Raw genomic sequence first — 19,058 nt, 5'->3', positions numbered from 1 at the left:
TTGTAAAACATTTTGATCAAATACAGAAGTTTGTATCCGTGTAAAACTTTTAGTGCTGTAGTGTTCTCTCATGTACATAAATAAACAAATGCTATAAATTGTAATATGAAAGCGATACTTTCAAAAGTATGAAAGCAGTATGTTTAGTGTCACTATAAGTAACATTGTAACTTAACCAAGTTTAAGGTCACTGCTACACGTATTTTTATTAGCATCTTTCTAACGGGATAGGCTTTAATATTCAATAAGTTTTTCCTTGGCAACAAGTTTTTAAATGTCAATAATTAATTCATCTTCTTTTTGACAATATATCGACATTTAGGCCTAAAATAAAATTTCATTTGTTTGGCATTGCCGCCCGACCCACTGAAAAACTTGCCGCCCAAATAATTTTATTTGCGTTTCAGAAATTTTTTTTTTTTTTATTTAAAAAAATCGAAATTGTGCCGGAAATTGATCGTATCCGCCGAGTTTGTTCCTGGCTTTACTTATTTCAAATCATGATCTTAAAAGCGCTTGCCTTACACTGTATTGGGAGCAAACATTTAAATGACATGGAATAGAAAAAGTCTGCCAAAAGTAATGTCAAAGAGGCTGGCAGGGGAAGGCATCTCCCTATGCTGCAATGCATTTGTTAAGGGAGATGGATTTTATCAAAATTCAAATTTCAGCTATTCTTTGAAAGAAACGTTCTGAGAGACCTTGTAGAGGACTCAATTTTATCTTTTGTAAAGCAGAAACAGATGATTTCTGCTTGACTTTGTCGCTTCATGAGATAGAAGTTTTTCACCGGGACATCACAGAACAAATATGCGTGGCTCTTACATTTGTTGAACTTATTAAATATTTGAAATTTATCATTGACAAATTTTCCCTTGAACCAGAGAACAAAGTATCTACTATAGTCAGAACCACAATGATGCATTCAAGATAATTATGGCTGTAAGCACCAAAGCTTAAAGACCATAATGATTTACAGGTTTATAGTAGTTTTGTACTAGTAGATGCTAGCCTGGAACAAAACATACATATTTTAAAGACTAGCATCTTGTGTCAATTGTAGTACTTCCCCCTTTTCTTGCCTTTCTTCTTAACATGAATAAGATAATTCTTAAAACACAAAAGATACTGACAGAAACATATTTATAAATGTATCCAGTGTACTAGTGATGAATAAAATCCCCTCCTTTTCCACAATTCTAAGGGCTCATTAATTTATCTGTATTCATGTAATGCATGTCCAGATTTCTGTTCATCAAACAAGCATTACAACCCATAGTTTATTTATCTGCAAAAATTGTCTGTCCTGCTGCATATTTCCATTTTGAATTTATCATACGTTTTAAACCTATCCCTGAAAAACCTTGCACTTGGATAATATTAGTATAAACACCATGTCTATTTGTGCCAACCTTCCAAATTTTTAATATTTTGCTATCCTAATTTGGAACAGATCCTTTATCCTCAAAACTTATCAGGGGAAGTAGGCATGTTTGTATGGTAGTTCGTCACACCTTACATGTATGATTACTAGCCTCCAGGTATTGGTTTGAGCCCTAGTTGGGCAGTTGCAAAATTAAGGTTTGATTTTCATGTCGGATGTGATAAGGTTAGTCAGTTTCCTCCTACAGGTTGGCATTTTCCTTCAAGTACTACGGTTTAGTACGGCACTAAAACTGACTGCCATGAAATTACCCATATGGTGTAGAAAGTGATGTTTATAAAACCAAAGCAAAGTTTTAAATCTTTGTCCATTTGTACAAGGAGCCGTAGTGGTTGAGCCATTTAACTTTGGTAATTTTACCAAACTGTGACCACAACTTCAAGATGTGACATCAGGCCTCTGTTCAATGGGCAGTCCCACAATAAAAGTTCAATTTTCACGTCATACATTTTATATGGTTAATTTGTCAGTTTCCTGCCTCAGTTCTGTGTTTTTTTCTGGGTACTTTGGTTAACTTTGCCAATAAAACTGAAAGTCTTACGTGAAATTATCCATATGATGTAGAATGTGAAATTGATTGTTGACCCCTTTCAAAGAAACCACCAGCATGTACACACAACAATGCTGCAATGCTTTAGACAACATTGATCTGGAGACTTCATGATTTACATGTATAAGGCTTTTAAATGTAAAAAAAAAAAAAAAAAAAATCCTACCTACCTACCCACCTGCTGATATTGTGGGTCGGCAATGCCAAACAAACAATTTTTTAAGGGTGGCCTTACCTCAAAGGCTTTAACCCTTCAAACCTTTAAACTGACTTATTCAGAAGGGATATAGTTACGATACTGTGGTCAGGTCATTGAAGATGGCATATTTTGTTATAAATATTGATCTCCATTCCAAATTTTAAATTTATTTATAAGGTCTTTTCATCAGAAAACACATTTATTCTAAACACCAACTTTTTAACAACACGTTAGGGCTAACGCTACCTTTAAGTTAACGACAAGTTGAACAACCGGCCCCATGCAGATGTTGGTATGATACGGGTTATGTTTTTTTCGTGCATTTTATGATGGTAAAATTACTACACCGCTTACGGTAGGATTGTGCTTGATTTTTATATGATACAAACACAATCTTTCAGCAATTTAATTGAGGTTTGGAGCTGGCATATCAGTTACTGCAAGTAGTCCTTTATTAATTTATGTCTCATTGTCAATTTGCTCACTTCTTTTTTGTTTGTTACCTATTTTGACTTGGACACGAACTTCTTTTGAACCGAGTCTAACTACGAATGTAGCTGTGTTTTTGTTTATTCTACACTGGCTAGTGATATAGCAAACTCCGGACAGTGATCGTTTCCGTTCCGGAACTATTTTCCTTTACTCCATCATTATTATTAGGTAAGCGGAAGAAGGGATCCCGTAGACCGCCCTACGTCACGATTCATGAATTATGCATATTCTATTTATAGGCTATTTTTAAACGATTCGGAAAATACTAATGCTAAAAATAGAATTTTCTTAACATGTAAAACTATCTTAAAAAAAAACGATGCAAAATCATTAACTTTCATGGAGAGTGGTAGAGGGTTATTTTCGTGGTACGTGATTGGGTTTTTTTATTTCACGTTCAACGTGTTTTTACTTTTTTATTTTACGTTCAGTCGTGCAAAACAGCGAGGTGTTCAACATGTTCTGCTTATGTAAATTTTATACGTGCTTCGATCGTGATTCAAATGCTTATTTTGCGTGCTCAGTATTTTTCAAAAAAAAAAAACACTAGACAGGGATCGTGACGTCAACATGGACAAGAACGAAATTGATATAATTTTGTTTCCGTGATGAAATGATAAGGCGGTATAAGACCAATATGATGTTGTTCCTTTATTTGCATTTTTAAAGTTCAGAATATCTTTATATATCTTTATATACTTTTTTAAAATCTGTAAATTATTTATATCATAAATGTGTACACACTAAATAGGGAATATTAAGTAAAACAGAGAGTTCATATATACAAGAGGACAGTGACTCAGTCACAAAAGTTTCACCTTAAAGTCTTCATTTTTCGTGCAACGTTCATGACAGAAATTATTTCACGTTCAACGTGAAATGGTGTCTTAAATAGGAAAATGTTCCGCATTACAGTAGCATATATCATTGTGCCCTCATTAAGCAAATACATATTCCTTTTTAAGATATATGATATTTCACATATACTAGAACACACCCGTGATATCGCGGGTCTGTGACTGAACTAAAGTATATAACCATGCGCAAGCCTTATTTTAGTATTAGAATGGAGTATTTTTTAATCAACAGCATTGTCCTATATTAGTTATAAATAAAGTTGAATTCTTTGATTCGCTGTTTTACGTCATGCCCGCTAACAAATTGAAAACTGTACCTATACGCCTTATTTTTAGTCACAGATTTTTAGTATTCGTATTGTTATCTTAGAAAGTCTTACTGATTAAAATACTACAATACTAAGGTAACAATTTGACAATTTAGTAGTGTCAACCCTGTGATTATGACCCGTGCATATAGCATATTAATCCTGAATACACCGTTTGTTGGTGCGCCTGTCAGATGCGGAACGTACAGATAAGGTAATCGGTAACAGGTGAATATACTATTGGTATCGGTATCGGACTCGACCCGGAACTTCTCAATTATTGGCAATATTAATTACGTGGAAAACAAAAGGGCCTGGAGTGGTGTAATTTTTAATCTACACCTTTGTACTATATTAGTTATATCTAAAGTTGAATTCTTTGATTCGTCGTTTTTACGTGATGACGGCTGACAAATTGGACCTCGTAATTTTAGTATTATAGATATGACACACAGTAGTGTAGCCTTAATTATGTTGTAAAGACTTGCAAATGTCACATGCACGTGATCCCATGGCTTTGAATATACTATGGAGTTAATAATATTTTTATTATCTGCTTAATAGAGTACTTTGATGTAGGCAAATTGAAAACAAACATGTAGCTAACACGTTCTTAGAAACGAGACATTACCTTTACGGGGTGTGAGGGGGTGGTGATAGTGGGGGTGGGGGTGGGGGTGCTGGTCTTCCTTTCCCCTGTTATTTGTTTATAATGAAGCTACATGTTCTATTAGGGCGTTCTACGGGATCTTCTGGGCGGTCTACATGTTCCCCTGTTGTCTGAACCTTATATTTCTAGTTATAGAACGTTCTTTAGGATCTCCTATATTGTTTGTTTATCATGTATATGGCAAAGGACGTTCTACAGGATCCCCTGTTGTCTGAACATTATACATAAACTATAGAACGTTATATAGGATACTCTATTGTTTGTTTTTGAAGTATCTAATAGAGGAATTTTTACGGGATCCCTTGGTTGGTTTGTGTAGAGTAGTATGCGGACCCGTATTCGGATCGGAACTGGAACTGCCGGGGAGTTTGGTGATATAGGAGATGATTGAGATCTAAATAAACCTGTTTAATCCCGCTGCATTGTTGCGCCTGCTCGAATTTAGAAGCCTCTATCCTTTGTTAGTCTTTTATGTTTTTTTAATCTTTAAGTTTATGTATATGTTTTGGAATTTAGTCGGACGTCCGTTTTCACTGAACTAGTACTCATGTTGTTTAGGGCCAGCTGAATCCCGCCTCTAGGTGCGGGATTTTCTTGCTGCATTGAAGACCAAGTGTTGGCCTTCTGCTGTTTACTGGCATTATAACGTGGTTTTTTTTGTCTTTTATACACATCCCTCATGCCCATTTTCAATTCTATTCCAACTAATAAAAAAATCATGAATCTAAGACTAAATTAGCAATCCGTACACATCCTAAAGCCAATGGATTTAGTGCAAAGACGTCATAAACGAACAGTCAGAAAAAAACATGACCTTGTGCAATGTCAATATCAGATAGATTACATGACTACATCTACTGTAACACATTAAATCGTCCAATTATTTTAATTTGATCAATTAACATATCGATTTTGTCGTAATGCTACACATTACGAATAGTTATCTCACGAGGACGCGGTGTGTCAGTGTCAGATCACCCTGATGGCCGGATGCCAGAGGGTGATCTATCACTGACACACCAAGTCCGAAAGGGATAACTTTTTATCTCAAAGCTGTTTTAGATTAGACGAAAACCCATTTACAATTCATAAAATTTAAGTTAGAATGCCACACAACCGTCAACCATTATAATATACTTTATTTGTATTAACATAAATTGTTTTTTTCCTTTGATGTTTTAACGAAATAATTTGCTTTAAACGTGTGTTGAGGGAAAACCATGGTATATTATCTGAAATTTGATTTGATGACCATACTTTGCTATTTAAATATGCAACTCAAATAGAATCCAAAGGAATGAAGGCGGAGCTTAGCTATGGTATAACACATTCATTTTCATGTTTTTCCATGGCTGAAGCTCCACCGTTTTGTTCTAAAGGTATCCGCCTTGGAAATATTTAGGAAAATGTAAAACGTAAAAGGTCAAGATCTTCATTTGTTTTCATTTTATAACAAAAAGCCATAAATCATGATGTGTACCACATCTTAAGAAACCTTTTCCAAACTATATAGGATTGTTTGGAGTTCCCTTAATTTTGGAAAAAATACTAAAAGTTTCTTCTTTCAGTTCTGAAAAAATAAAATGTAATACTATGTAGTACCTTGGCAAAAATTCAATTAAATATCGACACAAAAATGGGGGGGGGGGGGATAATTATAGAAAAAGGAATAAATATCGGCTATAGAAATTTGTGAAAACACGATTCTTTTTGTGATCAAAAATGGAGGACGTACACTATCTGTGATCCCTGGATCCGCATCTGTTATTAAAGTGTTTTATCATAAAAATTGGAATAATCGAATTAATAAAATAACGGAAGAAAAACAGTTCCTACGAAAACTTAAAAAGGTATAAATATGCATATTAATGAGATGAACAATCAATAAAATATGATTATTTGTATGATACCTTAAAAACAAAGCAAAAAAACAATTCTTACCGTCATTTGAATAATTATTTAATCCTTGTGTCTGGAACCCGACATTTTTGTTTACTAATGGAATTACCTTTACTTCGCATACGATCATACACGGGGCGCAAAACTAAAAAATCGAGAAAATCCGACATTTTCTTTACGTTCTGCAAATTCTGGTGCTCTATTAAAGAAACAAGGCGCAAAAATGAATTGCGCGAGCTTCCATTTCATTGGATAAAACTGTAACGTGATCAATTTCCAATACTAGTTCAAGGTCTCCAAGCTGTCGAGCATTTAATTTATATTAAAAATGTTAGTCACAATTCACATTTGAGATTATTTGATCAGCTTGTTTTATTTATATTTTAAAGTTGATCTGTAAGTGTTGATAAATATTGTGTTGAAGATATATTATGATTGATAATTGTGAAATTTTAATTCCAATACTCTAGTGAATACGCTTTTAATTTCAAGTTGTTGTTCAAATTTAATTTTTTTAAAAACATTTCTTTGATATATACAAAGAATAGGTCTAGGTTGGTTTAGACGTGTGCGAGTATGGTTCAGACTAGGTCGATAAAGGTTCAGACTAGGTGAAGCATGGTTCAGACTCGTATAAAATGGTTAAGTACTGGTCGAGTACAAGTTCAAACTGTTAAGTAAGGTTCAGACTGGGGTCGAGTAATGTCAAGTAAAAGTCAGACCAATTTAGACTGGTCGAGTAAAAATCAGTACAGTCGTGTACAGATATAGGTCATTTCAGACTTTTACTGGTTTGTAATGAAATTAATACCGGCGTCACACATTCATCAGCGTGTAGCACCGACATACGCCGGGCGTGGTCAAAAACCATGTACAATACGCTTCTCGTTTTGGACGCATTCCATGTGTCAATCATATCTGTATTGTGTGCACAACTAGCTAAAAGCGTATTTAAGCTACTTAAAAATTTCCTGGAGTTCAATCGTTTACCAAACGTATGCCTTTGAATTTCGACGTACTTTAAACTTATGCAACGATCTAACGATTGCTTAGCGTTCAACTTGCGTGCACGTGCATCTAACGTATACGGACTAAGGCCGTGTTCACACCAAACGCCGTGTAGAGTAAACATGTTTACAATTAGTTTAGTGTAGTGTACACTGGTTTCACATTACATTTGTTCACATCTATACACCTTGTTTAGCTACCTGTACATAAGATTTGTTCCCACTTGTAAACTATATGTCATTTAAATGTTCATTACGTAGAACTGAATTCAAAATTTTTGAAAATTTTTTCTAGCGGTAAGAGAACAACTATTTGACTTCAAAAGAGCGGTGGGGGATGGGAATGGAAATATTCCGATCCCCAATTTGATAAAAAAAAAAAAAAAAAAATAGGTCATACAGATAATAAAAAAAATTATTCTGAATCAAGAGTTTCCCCATACATTATAGTGTTAAATATTGAAAAAAAAAGTGTTTGATCACCAGCATCGAATAAAAAGGAATAAAAACGTACGTAAGTTAAGTGGTTGCTACTTTATGAAAGCCATTTTTATAATTTGCAGTAGTTTTAATATCACTAGAGATGTCTCGATAACGCATTAGAAAACGTTAGCTGCAACAGCGTGCTTACAGCCGGAAAAAAAGGATTGAGATATTATGGATCACTACATTTTTATCTTTTCTGTTCGTTTCAAATGGTTTTTCTTCTCCAAGGAATATTTGGTAAAGGAATAGGTAACGTTTTTTTAAGGCAGTGGCTATTCGTCCGGCTAGCCGGACAAATAGTCAAAAATGTCTATTCATCCGGCAAGCCGGACAAATAGCATTTTTACGGTTTTTCGCTATTTGTCCGGTCAAAAACATAATGATGAAGATATAGCTTTGTGTTTAGAAGATTTAAAATAGAGCACGAGTTGTTTTAATTTTTTTTGTCTAACATCGTTTAATGAAAAAGAACTCATTCTAATAGGAAAAACAAAAAAACTATACATTTGATTCAGATTTTTTTATTCTAATATTCTAAAGGAATTTTAGGTAGGAAAGGGGGGGGGGATTCTCTCTTTTGTTCTGCCTATGAATTTCATGTAAGGTAAATAGTCGGGCCAATCATTTTTGGCTTTATCTATGATTCCAAAAGATCCTGAATTTATTGTTTCTGTGAAGTTTGGTTAAAGGAAGGTCCCCATAGTGATTATGCACGATTCTTCATTTAAATTGTTCGGAGATTTTTAATTCATAGGAAATTAGAGAAAAGGACAGGCACGTGAAACCTGTCCCCAAAAGTAGGATTTTGTTTTCGATAAGATTGTTTTAGAAACAAATTTGTATTGATATAACAGAAAAAAGGGGGGTACCCCAACCCTGGTGTCTTATTCACAGTCAAGGCATATCAGTATGTTCATATATCTCCGTTGTAGTAGAACTTGAAAATAATGCACCCAAGCAAGTTTGATATAGTATTTTTTCCGAATGCGTTTTGCCTCCATAAGGTAAATGGGGGTAAATCATCAATTTCACTTCGATTTCAGGCTTATTCCTCACAGTTAACATGTACACGCTATTTTTCTGGAATCACTCCTATATACATTTGTTTAAAGCAATCAAATTCTCTCAGGTTTTCTCTATGACATCTTTAAATAACGATCTCCAATTCTCAAAACGTCCATTGCATACGCGCGTGTGTTATCCGACACCGCGTGTGTTATCCGACACCAGTCATCCGGGACACTTTCCGCGTCACATAACACTTTTGTTGATATTGAGGATTTGCGCATCCGCAGACGGATGGCCGGACGAATAGAGATTTTTAACTATTCGTCCGGCTAGCCGGACGAATAGACACTCCGTTTTTTTAATTTATTTTACGTGTTATTTAACGGAACTGAGATACTAGACAAACAGATCATTTACCTCACATTTTTTTTAGTCATGCATTTATGAGTGAATCGTTTTTTGAGTAAAGACCAGTGGCGAATATTTCTGTGTACGTCAAGTCGATTCGGGAAGACCTTTTCAAATGAATTAGGCAGCAACTATTTACTTAAATTTTTGTGAAGGGGGAGGGGGCTTGAGCTTTTGATTTTTTTTATGACAAATTTTGGTGACAAGTCGAAATCAATTTTAGCATTATATATAGTGGCAGCTGAGGGTGAAACAAACATTTTTTTCAGGGCCAAAAACTGGAAACATTTTTTGTTTCCAAAACAAAATCCATAGCTCACCAACCCCACCCCCTTCCCTTTATGTTTTATACTCGACTATAATAGCTACCCCCCCCCCCCCCCCGAAAATCAATTGGTTGCTGCCTTATGGGTTCGGCAATGATGCTGCTTTGAGTCTTGATTATGGGTTAATAAAGTACGTTAATTTTTTTTAACCAAAAAAAAATCTGTAAAATTTAGACAACTAATAATTATCAAAAATATCAATTTTACTCAAAAATAGTTTCCTCCTTAAATATTTACACGATAAAACTAATGTCCTAAATGCAGTTTTGTGTACACTTAACCTACACATGGCCTACATTGACTATCGACTGTGTGTAGGTAAAACATCATTTAAACTACATGTAAACATTGAGTTTTATCAATGGGAACGCAATTGTGATTAGTTTACGTGTGAGTTACACAAACACAACACCGAATTTAGGTCAATGTGAACACGGCCTAAGTCAAGTGTCTCTGTATGTCTGGTCCACGTCGATCTATACGCCACTGTGTTACGCCGGCATAACGTAATGTCATTCTAAAAATGAGAGGTCCATAAACTCGTTTTTAAACTAATCAGTACAAACGGTTTTCCCCGATATATCACAGTTCGACGTAACGAAAACTAACGTCATACCCTCCACTGCAAATGTATCACGTGACCTTTTTACTTTGTTTATCTGGTACATTATATCAACCATACAGGTTCGAAATAAGACGTACTGATTTAAGTCCTCATCTTTTTTTCATCGTATATATACTTTTGTTGTGAATAAGCCTTAAAAGTCAGAAATTAAATTTTAGGCAGTGTCAAAAGGTATCGCTGTGAAATATATCAGCATGGTTATAACCTTCTCTGGCACCCAGTCATGGATTTTTGCAGTTCGTCTTTTTATTTATCACATGTAAGTATAGAAACTATATTTAATATGCTAATTACTCTTATTCTCTTATTAACTCTTTTTTTTTTAAGTTTTAGGCAATGTACTAGTTTGCAATTAATGTTTGTCTGTTTATTGTTTTTATAAGCTTTAATTTGTCAGTTTGCCCCATATCATGCTTTAGACTATACAAAAATAGTTAAAATATTTACAATAAAAATAAAACTTGCAGATTGTTTAAGGGAATGCCTTTCTGTAGTACTATAATCTTAAGTTGACACAATGTCGACACAGCATGATCCAATAACTCAGATAGAATTAAGCATGTGTTTTTGATGTTGTAACATGCAGAATCACATTAAATGGTTATAATGTGGGAATCTTTGTTGAGGCCCCTCATGGGGGGTCCTAGTAATCACATAATCACCATTTTTTTGCCAATATAATCACATAATCATTAAATATTTGCTTATCTTTAGTAATCAAATAATCATAAACTAAAAATACAGTCCTAGGTAATCAAATAATCATGAAATATTTGGCTTAATAATCAAATAATCATTAAAAAAACGGCCAAGTAATCACATAATCAAAAACCCCATGAGGGCCCTCTTTGTTATGCCCTCGCGCAGTGGAGGGGGGCATTCAGAGTTACCCTTAGTTTCCTTTCTTTAAAGTTTGTTTGCCTCAACCAAATATTATAAAATGTTTACATAATGCTTGATACCAACAACCATATAACAATTTATTTAAACCTTTTAGTAAATGTAGAGTGGTACGATATGTTTTCAGCAAAGGCTTGCGTTATTGTATTTAATTTCTTGGTACATTCATGTAATTGCAAAATAAAATTTAATATTATGTGTCGTATTTAGGAATCTAGCTTTGTTGTCATACATGAACAGTAGCTAAACAAAAATTTTGATCGTTGTTCCTTATTGTCACTTTACTATTTAACTGTTTGGTATTCAAAATATATTTGAATTATTTCAATATTCAGACCTCATTATTATTTTCTGCTTTCAGAATAAGCGAGCAATATCAGGTATGTATGCTGACCACATGTATATTGAATGACAGATCATAGTTTACAGATTGATTCCAAAATTAAAGTGATTACCTTTATCTTCCAATATTCAGCTGTTTTGGGGTATTGTTATCTAACGATTGGCATTTATATTATTTAAAAAAAAACACTTATCAACACGGTTAATCGGAATTAACATCTATCGGGTTTCAGATTGCATAAATAGACAAAAGTTCGAATTGCTTGATAAGCTTTAAGCTAGATAGCCTGGACAAGCTACTGAATAATTATCTTTTAGTTGAAAAAGTACCCATTTATTTTAGAATGTAAGTCTATAATTTACGCAATTAATTGTTAAAATTCTTATTAGTTACATACGGGCGGGTAAACCATTCAGTAATACGAGCATTTATACCGTGCCAAAAGTGAACTGGGTTCAATAAATTAAAGAACCGTTGAGAGCTAATCCGTTAGCAACTTACCACTACTATTATAACAGTACAATAGCATGAATATTGAGCTATTTTGGATTTTTACTAAAATTAAACATGATTATTTCATAGAAATTTTATACTCAAACAATCTTGGAAGCTCGTATATTTTCACTTTAAGTATTTTACTGAAAAAGTTTTAATGAAGGATAGCTGTAAATTAAGACCATTGACAAATATGACAATAAGAGTTTGTTTTTTTCTGTTTTAAACCGTCCGGTATCGAGTATTGACGGACAAGGTTGTAAGGAAAACGTTTTGCCATGCATTTTCGAATAAAAGGTAATCGGTAATAATCATAAGATTTTTGATACCTCCAATGTCTTGGAATGTCCAATACCTTATGAGGTGTCGGGTAAACTATTTCATAGACGTCATAATTAGGGCTTGATTAAGGAAAATAACATTTTTCTGATATTATAGTATCAAATTCAGGCACATCATTTCATTCCTTTTGAGAGCGTGATGATAATTGGTTTATTGCAACTAGCAGCATTTACTATGTTTTAGTTAAGGATTTATTATTATCATCATGTTGTATTAAAAGTAATACCCTCCGACTACCTTGGTTACTATAGGTATGATAGCGTAACATGAATTATGAGGACCCTTTCTTTGATTTTATGTATAGGCAAACATTATTACACTAATAAGGTTATTATTAATAACAATAATAATAGTAGTAGTAGTAGTGATCATAGTAGAAGTAGTTCACCTAGTAGTACCAGTAGTACTATACCTTATCATTAAGTCGAGTTCAACCTTGTGTATCCATACTTTTGTTGACTGAACTATATTCTAATAAGCATCTAGTAAAATTAATGTACATGATTTTCGAAAGGAAATCAATTAATGACCGAAACTTTTTCTGCAGGTAGTAGATTCACAAATCTGTAACATGAAAATACTGGATCCTTTTTGGCCAGCTCAATGGTATCTGGTAAGATACGATAACTATAGTCTTCCTGTTGTTGTTGTTGGTTTTTTTTTTGTATTTATCTATTTTATCATTTACAAATCCTGTATTAGTTGTACATTGAGTTATAAGCTCACATGTTTAACGATTTTGAATATCAGCTGTTTTAATATTTGTTTACACCATGTACAATATGTACCATACTTAAGGTAGCACAATACAAAGATTTTTTTACTTCCAATCACTAACCTTTGAAATGCTGTAACTTTCTTATGAATGCATAGAAAATAATAAAAGAGGTATACATAGATAGATAAAAGATTAATTAAAATTCATATACTAGTTAGTATACTATTAAGTATATGTTGAACTGTCGCTGCAATATCAAAAACGTTACCTGGGATATAATATAATATATAGAATTGTTTTCGTGGACGAGACAATTACTTGGCGCGCTCAGGATATCAATTGACTTGTTTAGATTAAGTTTAAATATATATTCTTACATTGATACGAGTGGGTTATCGGATTTATCCAATCGAGATAGTTAAATTGTCGATTTATAATTCAGCTATCGAGATTGGATAAATCCGATGATCCACGAGTAACTATTTAAGAATCTGTTTCTCTAATGATTAAAAAATAAATGTTCTTTTTTTGTTAAACGAAATCCCCTTCGAGTGTCTTTTACCTTCCACGAAGTTGTCAATTTCATTAACACCTGTTAGCATATTTTGATTCATCCAGTTAGCTAAAGAGGTTATGACCCTTAAAATCATCCAATGATCTTTTGAGGTCACCGACAACCACACGTTGATGATTTTTTTTATTCAATGGGTTCGGAAAGGGATAAATTTCCATAGAATTAGAGAAACGTTCATCTGTAACAGTGCTACTTCCACTAATGATCTTATCACATCGTACGTGTATATATATATATATATATATATATATATATATATATATATATATTGACATTTAAACTGTGAGGTCGGCAAATTTTATAAACGACTAAACGTCAAAACGCAAATAATACGAATAACTAGCAGAGGACTTAAAATTGTGTGTTGATTTTAATTTAGAATACATCAAAAATCTTTTTTGTTTTGTTTTTGTGCACATGAAATAATAAAGTTTATTTATTTAAATCCCCACTGTAGGGCCTCTGAAAAACTAATGAGCGTAAAATCGTTGGTATTGATAGCCGATGACAAACGAGTGCACAAGTGCAAAATGTTTGTAATACTAGACATAAACAAATATATCAAACAAATTAAAGGTATAATTTTTAAAAACGATTCCAGTACCACGTCGCCGACTCGTTAATTAGACAATAACTGTTGTGTGTCTTTAGATATCAGCTGTATTTGCACAAGGCTGAGAAACATGTGTTTTGCTAGCTTCAGCTAGGTACAAATAATTAAACATTAATGTAGTCATTTTTAACGGGTGGTGGTGAGATATATACCTGAAAATTCTTAATAAGTACTAAAGAGCAAACAATTCAGTGTAGACCCAGGATTTAAAAAAGAAAAGGTCGGAGGTGCTTCTGAAGAAAATAAATACAATTATATACTCTAATCGGTATTAATGAGAGCAACAATTATTATTACAGAATAAATCTTCGAATAATTATGACATGAACGTTCTTCCTGCATGGAGGAGTTGTATAAATGGAACTGGGGTTACTGTTGGTGTTGTAGATATGGGCATCCAAAATCATTTCGATCTAAATGTTGTGAGTATTTTTTTGTAGTTGCATGTAAAAGTGTAAGGTTTATGAAGACAAACATATTGGACATACTGTTTGAAACACTATTCAGTTAGGTTTGTGTATATTTTCTTTATAATAATTTAAAAACAAAGTGTGTGATAACGACATTGCCTGGCTGGTTACTCCAAAAAGATCGCCTCTGTGCCAGACAAGTTAAGCTTTAATAAATTTGTTGTTTTCAAGTTGGATAAAAACGAATGATTTTTGTTTTGCGTTTGACAACGGCTATGTAGGTCCGATGTGCAGCTCGTTGCCTACGATGATGAAGTACTGGTCGATGTGTCTCGGACACATTAATAACGATGAAAGCATTATCAGGACCAATGTAGTGAGACAGTGAAACGTAGGTCCATTATACAACACTATGAAATATATGTCCTCGGACGTCAGACGACATAGCAATTCCTCATCTATAATTGGTTTTGACGTGTATGCTAACGCAGCAATTCACACTAAGCAAAATATTGACTGTACAGGATTGGATTGGTTTCTGTCATCGAAAGTAGTATGTTGTTAAACTCCCTATCAGTAAAGCAACATCGTAGATCGCGAGTAAAGAGTAGCTGACCAAGTTCGTCCGTTCCGCTGTACTGAATAAGACTGAATGCTGATGGATTCATGATGATAATTATAATTAGCATATAATAACTACATCTATCCATCCAATCAAATTAATTGAATAAGCCTCCGAGTTTCATACATTGTAGTACACACTTTTACCGTGTACATAGTATATATCCATGAATTACTACAAGGGTAAGTTTTCATCGTGTCGTTATCAAGATATTAAATATTTCACATTGATTTTTTAAATATCCTGCTATTCAAATCTGTGGTTTCTACAAATGCAAGTTTATATCATTTGAATATAGAACACTGTCTTATAACTGTGAAATTGAAAGTACTTTGAACACAAAAAGTATATAATATGAAATCTTGTGTTGCTTTTCAATGCCTACTCGTTAAGTGCAAAATAATGAACGAAAAAACAAATATGTAACACAGCAACAAACGACAACCACTGAATCACAGGCTCCTGATTTCGGACTCACATGCATAATGTGGCAGGGTTAAACTAGTTTGAAGGCGGCAAAACTCCCTTAACCTGGGATAGTGGCGGAACAGTACAAAATATCAACTATGAAAATTAGTTGATAAAGGCTTAACTTATTAGACATCAGATGAATACAAATAAAAATGCATCTAGGAAAACACTAAATCCATTACTTGTACATCCCAACAACAAAAAGACAATAACTGCATATCTGACATTACTCGCAGTTACTGACATCTAGTTCAAAGCCCATAAAACTAACAATGCAAACACATCATTTATCTAAACTGAACAAGTTTATTTTTCATCGTAATTACTCATAAAGTAACTAAATGTAAAAAAAAAAATAATCAAAACAGCATTGATAGATAACATTCAGAAGAGTACATGAATAATTAGATTTAAACCATTGTATGTGTGATTGGCCTTTTGTCGCGAATGCTCGTTGATGCGTGCCAATAATATTAGAAACATGGTGTGTCAGTGACCTAATACGATATATATGGGGTCATATGGAATTTACTGACCCAATATATCGTATTAGGTCACTAGCACACAGTGTAACGAATTTATTTTACCGACTGCATTACAAAGTGATCAAGTCTTCAATACATGTACTTTGTATTAAGATCCTACATCTTTTTGTCTTTACAGAAAACAAATGCCAATAATAACAACGTTTTAGCTTTAAACTTGTTTTATTAATTTATTTCAATCGTTCTCTACATGTATCAATTTCGTCTTCGGTTGAATCCTTTCAGATTTCTTTTTCTGTTTTGAAAGGGAAGTAACTTCTTTATGCCAACAATAACAACTTGTTATTTTAAAATATGTTTTATGAACTTATTTGAACCTTTCGTCATCAATTTCGTCGTCTGTTGAATCCTTTTAGACAACGTGTTGTTTTTTATAAATGGTTGTGGCGTCTTGCCTGTTTTGAATTGGAACTAACTCCTTACTAACCCCATATGGTAACTAACCATGTATGGTAACTTACCCTATATTTTTTTAGGACACCCTATATCAAGTATACATAGTCACCACGTGTATTCCTTTAACCAATCATATCTCTATAAATCTATAGGAGGTCAGATATGGTCTCATATATATCAGGACCTTATAAATTCATGATCATTTCATATGTGTTGTTATGAATTTTCGTCATATATGTTGATACTTTACAATTCATTTTATCATGGAATTCCTGCTTTCTTTTCTAATGTCATATGCAAAGGTGGTGTAAAGCACATACCAATCCATTACTCTTAATAGTAGATAAGAACGCATTACTGTGAAGTAATGTTAAGTGTTCATCTGAAGTTACTAAACGCACTAGATGTTCAAATATTCTATATCCTTTCTGTGTTTTTCATAAGAAAACATTGATTGACAGTCAGTATATAAAATTATGGTTTGTTAATTTATTTGCAGAATAGAAGTCTTAACTTTGGTAGCGTAGGCAGGGGTACCGTTGCTTCTTTGAAGTAAGTAGTTGTAAACTGAGTAAACGGTTGATGTTGATTTCTTTTCATGCCCTTAAACCCTGAGTATCTGCTTAATCATATTTGTTGTTAACCGTTTACTATGTAGCTAAGATCAAAAGGTAATTTCATTCCTTTTTAATTGCTATGTAGAAATGCTCGAAACGTGGCCACATAATAATACAAACATACTGACCTTGAATGAGGAGTAAAAAGCCAAAAACCTGTATTCGAGACGTAAAAAAGTATTAAATTACAATTATACCCGGCATGCTCAAGTGTTTCTTGTAAAAAATACAGTTATCTTCTTCGAAGTAAAAGTTCTAGATCAATTGAAATTTAACAAAAAACACGCCACCTCATGATGAAACATCCATATGCAGAAGTAGTAAGGTCTGCGTCGACCGATGAAGATGTTATGGCCTGATTATGTTTCTTGCGTAACAAACATTACATTGTAAGCTGATTTAAGGTCGAATTTAAAGGTGGCCATGATAAAAGACACTCAACATCATGATGATACATGAAAGGCCTAGGTTTTAATATTCTCTTTTAAGTCAGGACATATAAATACATTTTAAATCAAAATAAAACACTTAAAAAGAAATGGTATCGGTGAACACAAAAATTCGCCTTGGTAATCACTATAAACTACTTTTTAATATGCTATTGCTAATTTTGGATTATTTTTTTTAGAAATATTGATATATATACCCCATTACCCATACTTATGAAACTTCCAAATTTGGCCAACATTAAGATGTAAAAGATCCCACATTCGAATTGCCAAATCTTTTAAACATTTGGTTCAAATCTTTTAAACATTTGGTTCAAATCTTTTAATTTTTTTAAGATGTTCTTCTAGGTCTAGTTTATCAAAGAGAGAAAAGCTAGAAAAATTTAACGACAGATATATATGATCAAGAAGTCAGAAAGGATTTTAAATAAGAAGAATAATTAAGGTGGAAGAGGCATCATCCATTCGACTTAAAAAACCAAAACGACACTTCGAAGTATTTATGAACCAATTAAAAACAATAACTGTAGGATACACACAGCTTAAATAAAGGCAACAGTAGTATACCGCTGTTCAAAACACGTAAATCTATGAACAAAAAACAAAATCGGGGTATCAAACTAAAACTGAGGGAAACGCATTAAATATAAGAGGAGAACAACGACACAACATTAAACTGTAACACACATCCGATGAGAATATCAAATATAACATCAAAACCAAATACATAAATTTGGGATAGAAAAGTACCGTGACACGTCTTATAGTAATGTGAATTCACAATCAAATATAAGAGAAAACAAACGACACAACGGAAACACAACATTAAAATGTTAAAAACATAGAAACGAACTATGATATAACAATGGTCATTTTCCTGACTTGGTACAGGACATTTTTAAAGAAAAAAATGATGGATTGAACCTGGTTTTGTGGCATGCCATACAAAGTTGTACAGCACTGAGGATCAAAAGTTGAAAAAGGTTGTGCCAAATACGGAAAGGGTTTTCTGCTTGGGACAAGAACATCCTTATTATTTACAACAATTTAAGATGCTATTGCAACAGTAAATTTTATCAAATGAATATAAAAGATATACATGATAAAACGTTAGTATTAACTAATTACAGAAAATTAAACCCGAATACACAATACAAAGACCAACACAGAAATTTGACACACCCGACTTAGTCAAGGCCTCAACGCAAAAAGTCATAAAAATGACGTCACAAACGAAGTGGTGAAAAGGCACAAAAATTACGTCACATTTGAATTTCTGAAGCA

General features: G+C 33.3%; 1 protein-coding gene across 2 annotated transcripts in view; it reads left to right on the top strand.

The window, feature by feature from the left end:
• LOC143063019 (endoprotease bli-like) overlaps positions 1-19,058 on the top strand; it is a 53,291-nt gene that overhangs the window by 2,208 nt on the left and 32,025 nt on the right. For both annotated transcript variants that reach the window (XM_076234926.1, XM_076234925.1), the window contains exons 2-6: positions 10,438-10,538; positions 11,541-11,559; positions 12,907-12,972; positions 14,564-14,686; positions 17,208-17,260. In XM_076234926.1, the coding sequence (XP_076091041.1) occupies positions 10,474-10,538; positions 11,541-11,559; positions 12,907-12,972; positions 14,564-14,686; positions 17,208-17,260 (326 nt within the window). In that variant the 5' untranslated portion in view covers positions 10,438-10,473. The remainder of the gene's footprint in view (positions 1-10,437; positions 10,539-11,540; positions 11,560-12,906; positions 12,973-14,563; positions 14,687-17,207; positions 17,261-19,058) is intronic.

Source organism: Mytilus galloprovincialis, chromosome 2 (genome assembly GCF_965363235.1).
Source record: "Mytilus galloprovincialis chromosome 2, xbMytGall1.hap1.1, whole genome shotgun sequence".
Taxonomy (NCBI): Eukaryota; Metazoa; Mollusca; class Bivalvia; order Mytilida; family Mytilidae; genus Mytilus; species Mytilus galloprovincialis.
This window is presented reverse-complemented; position numbering and strand designations above follow the sequence as displayed.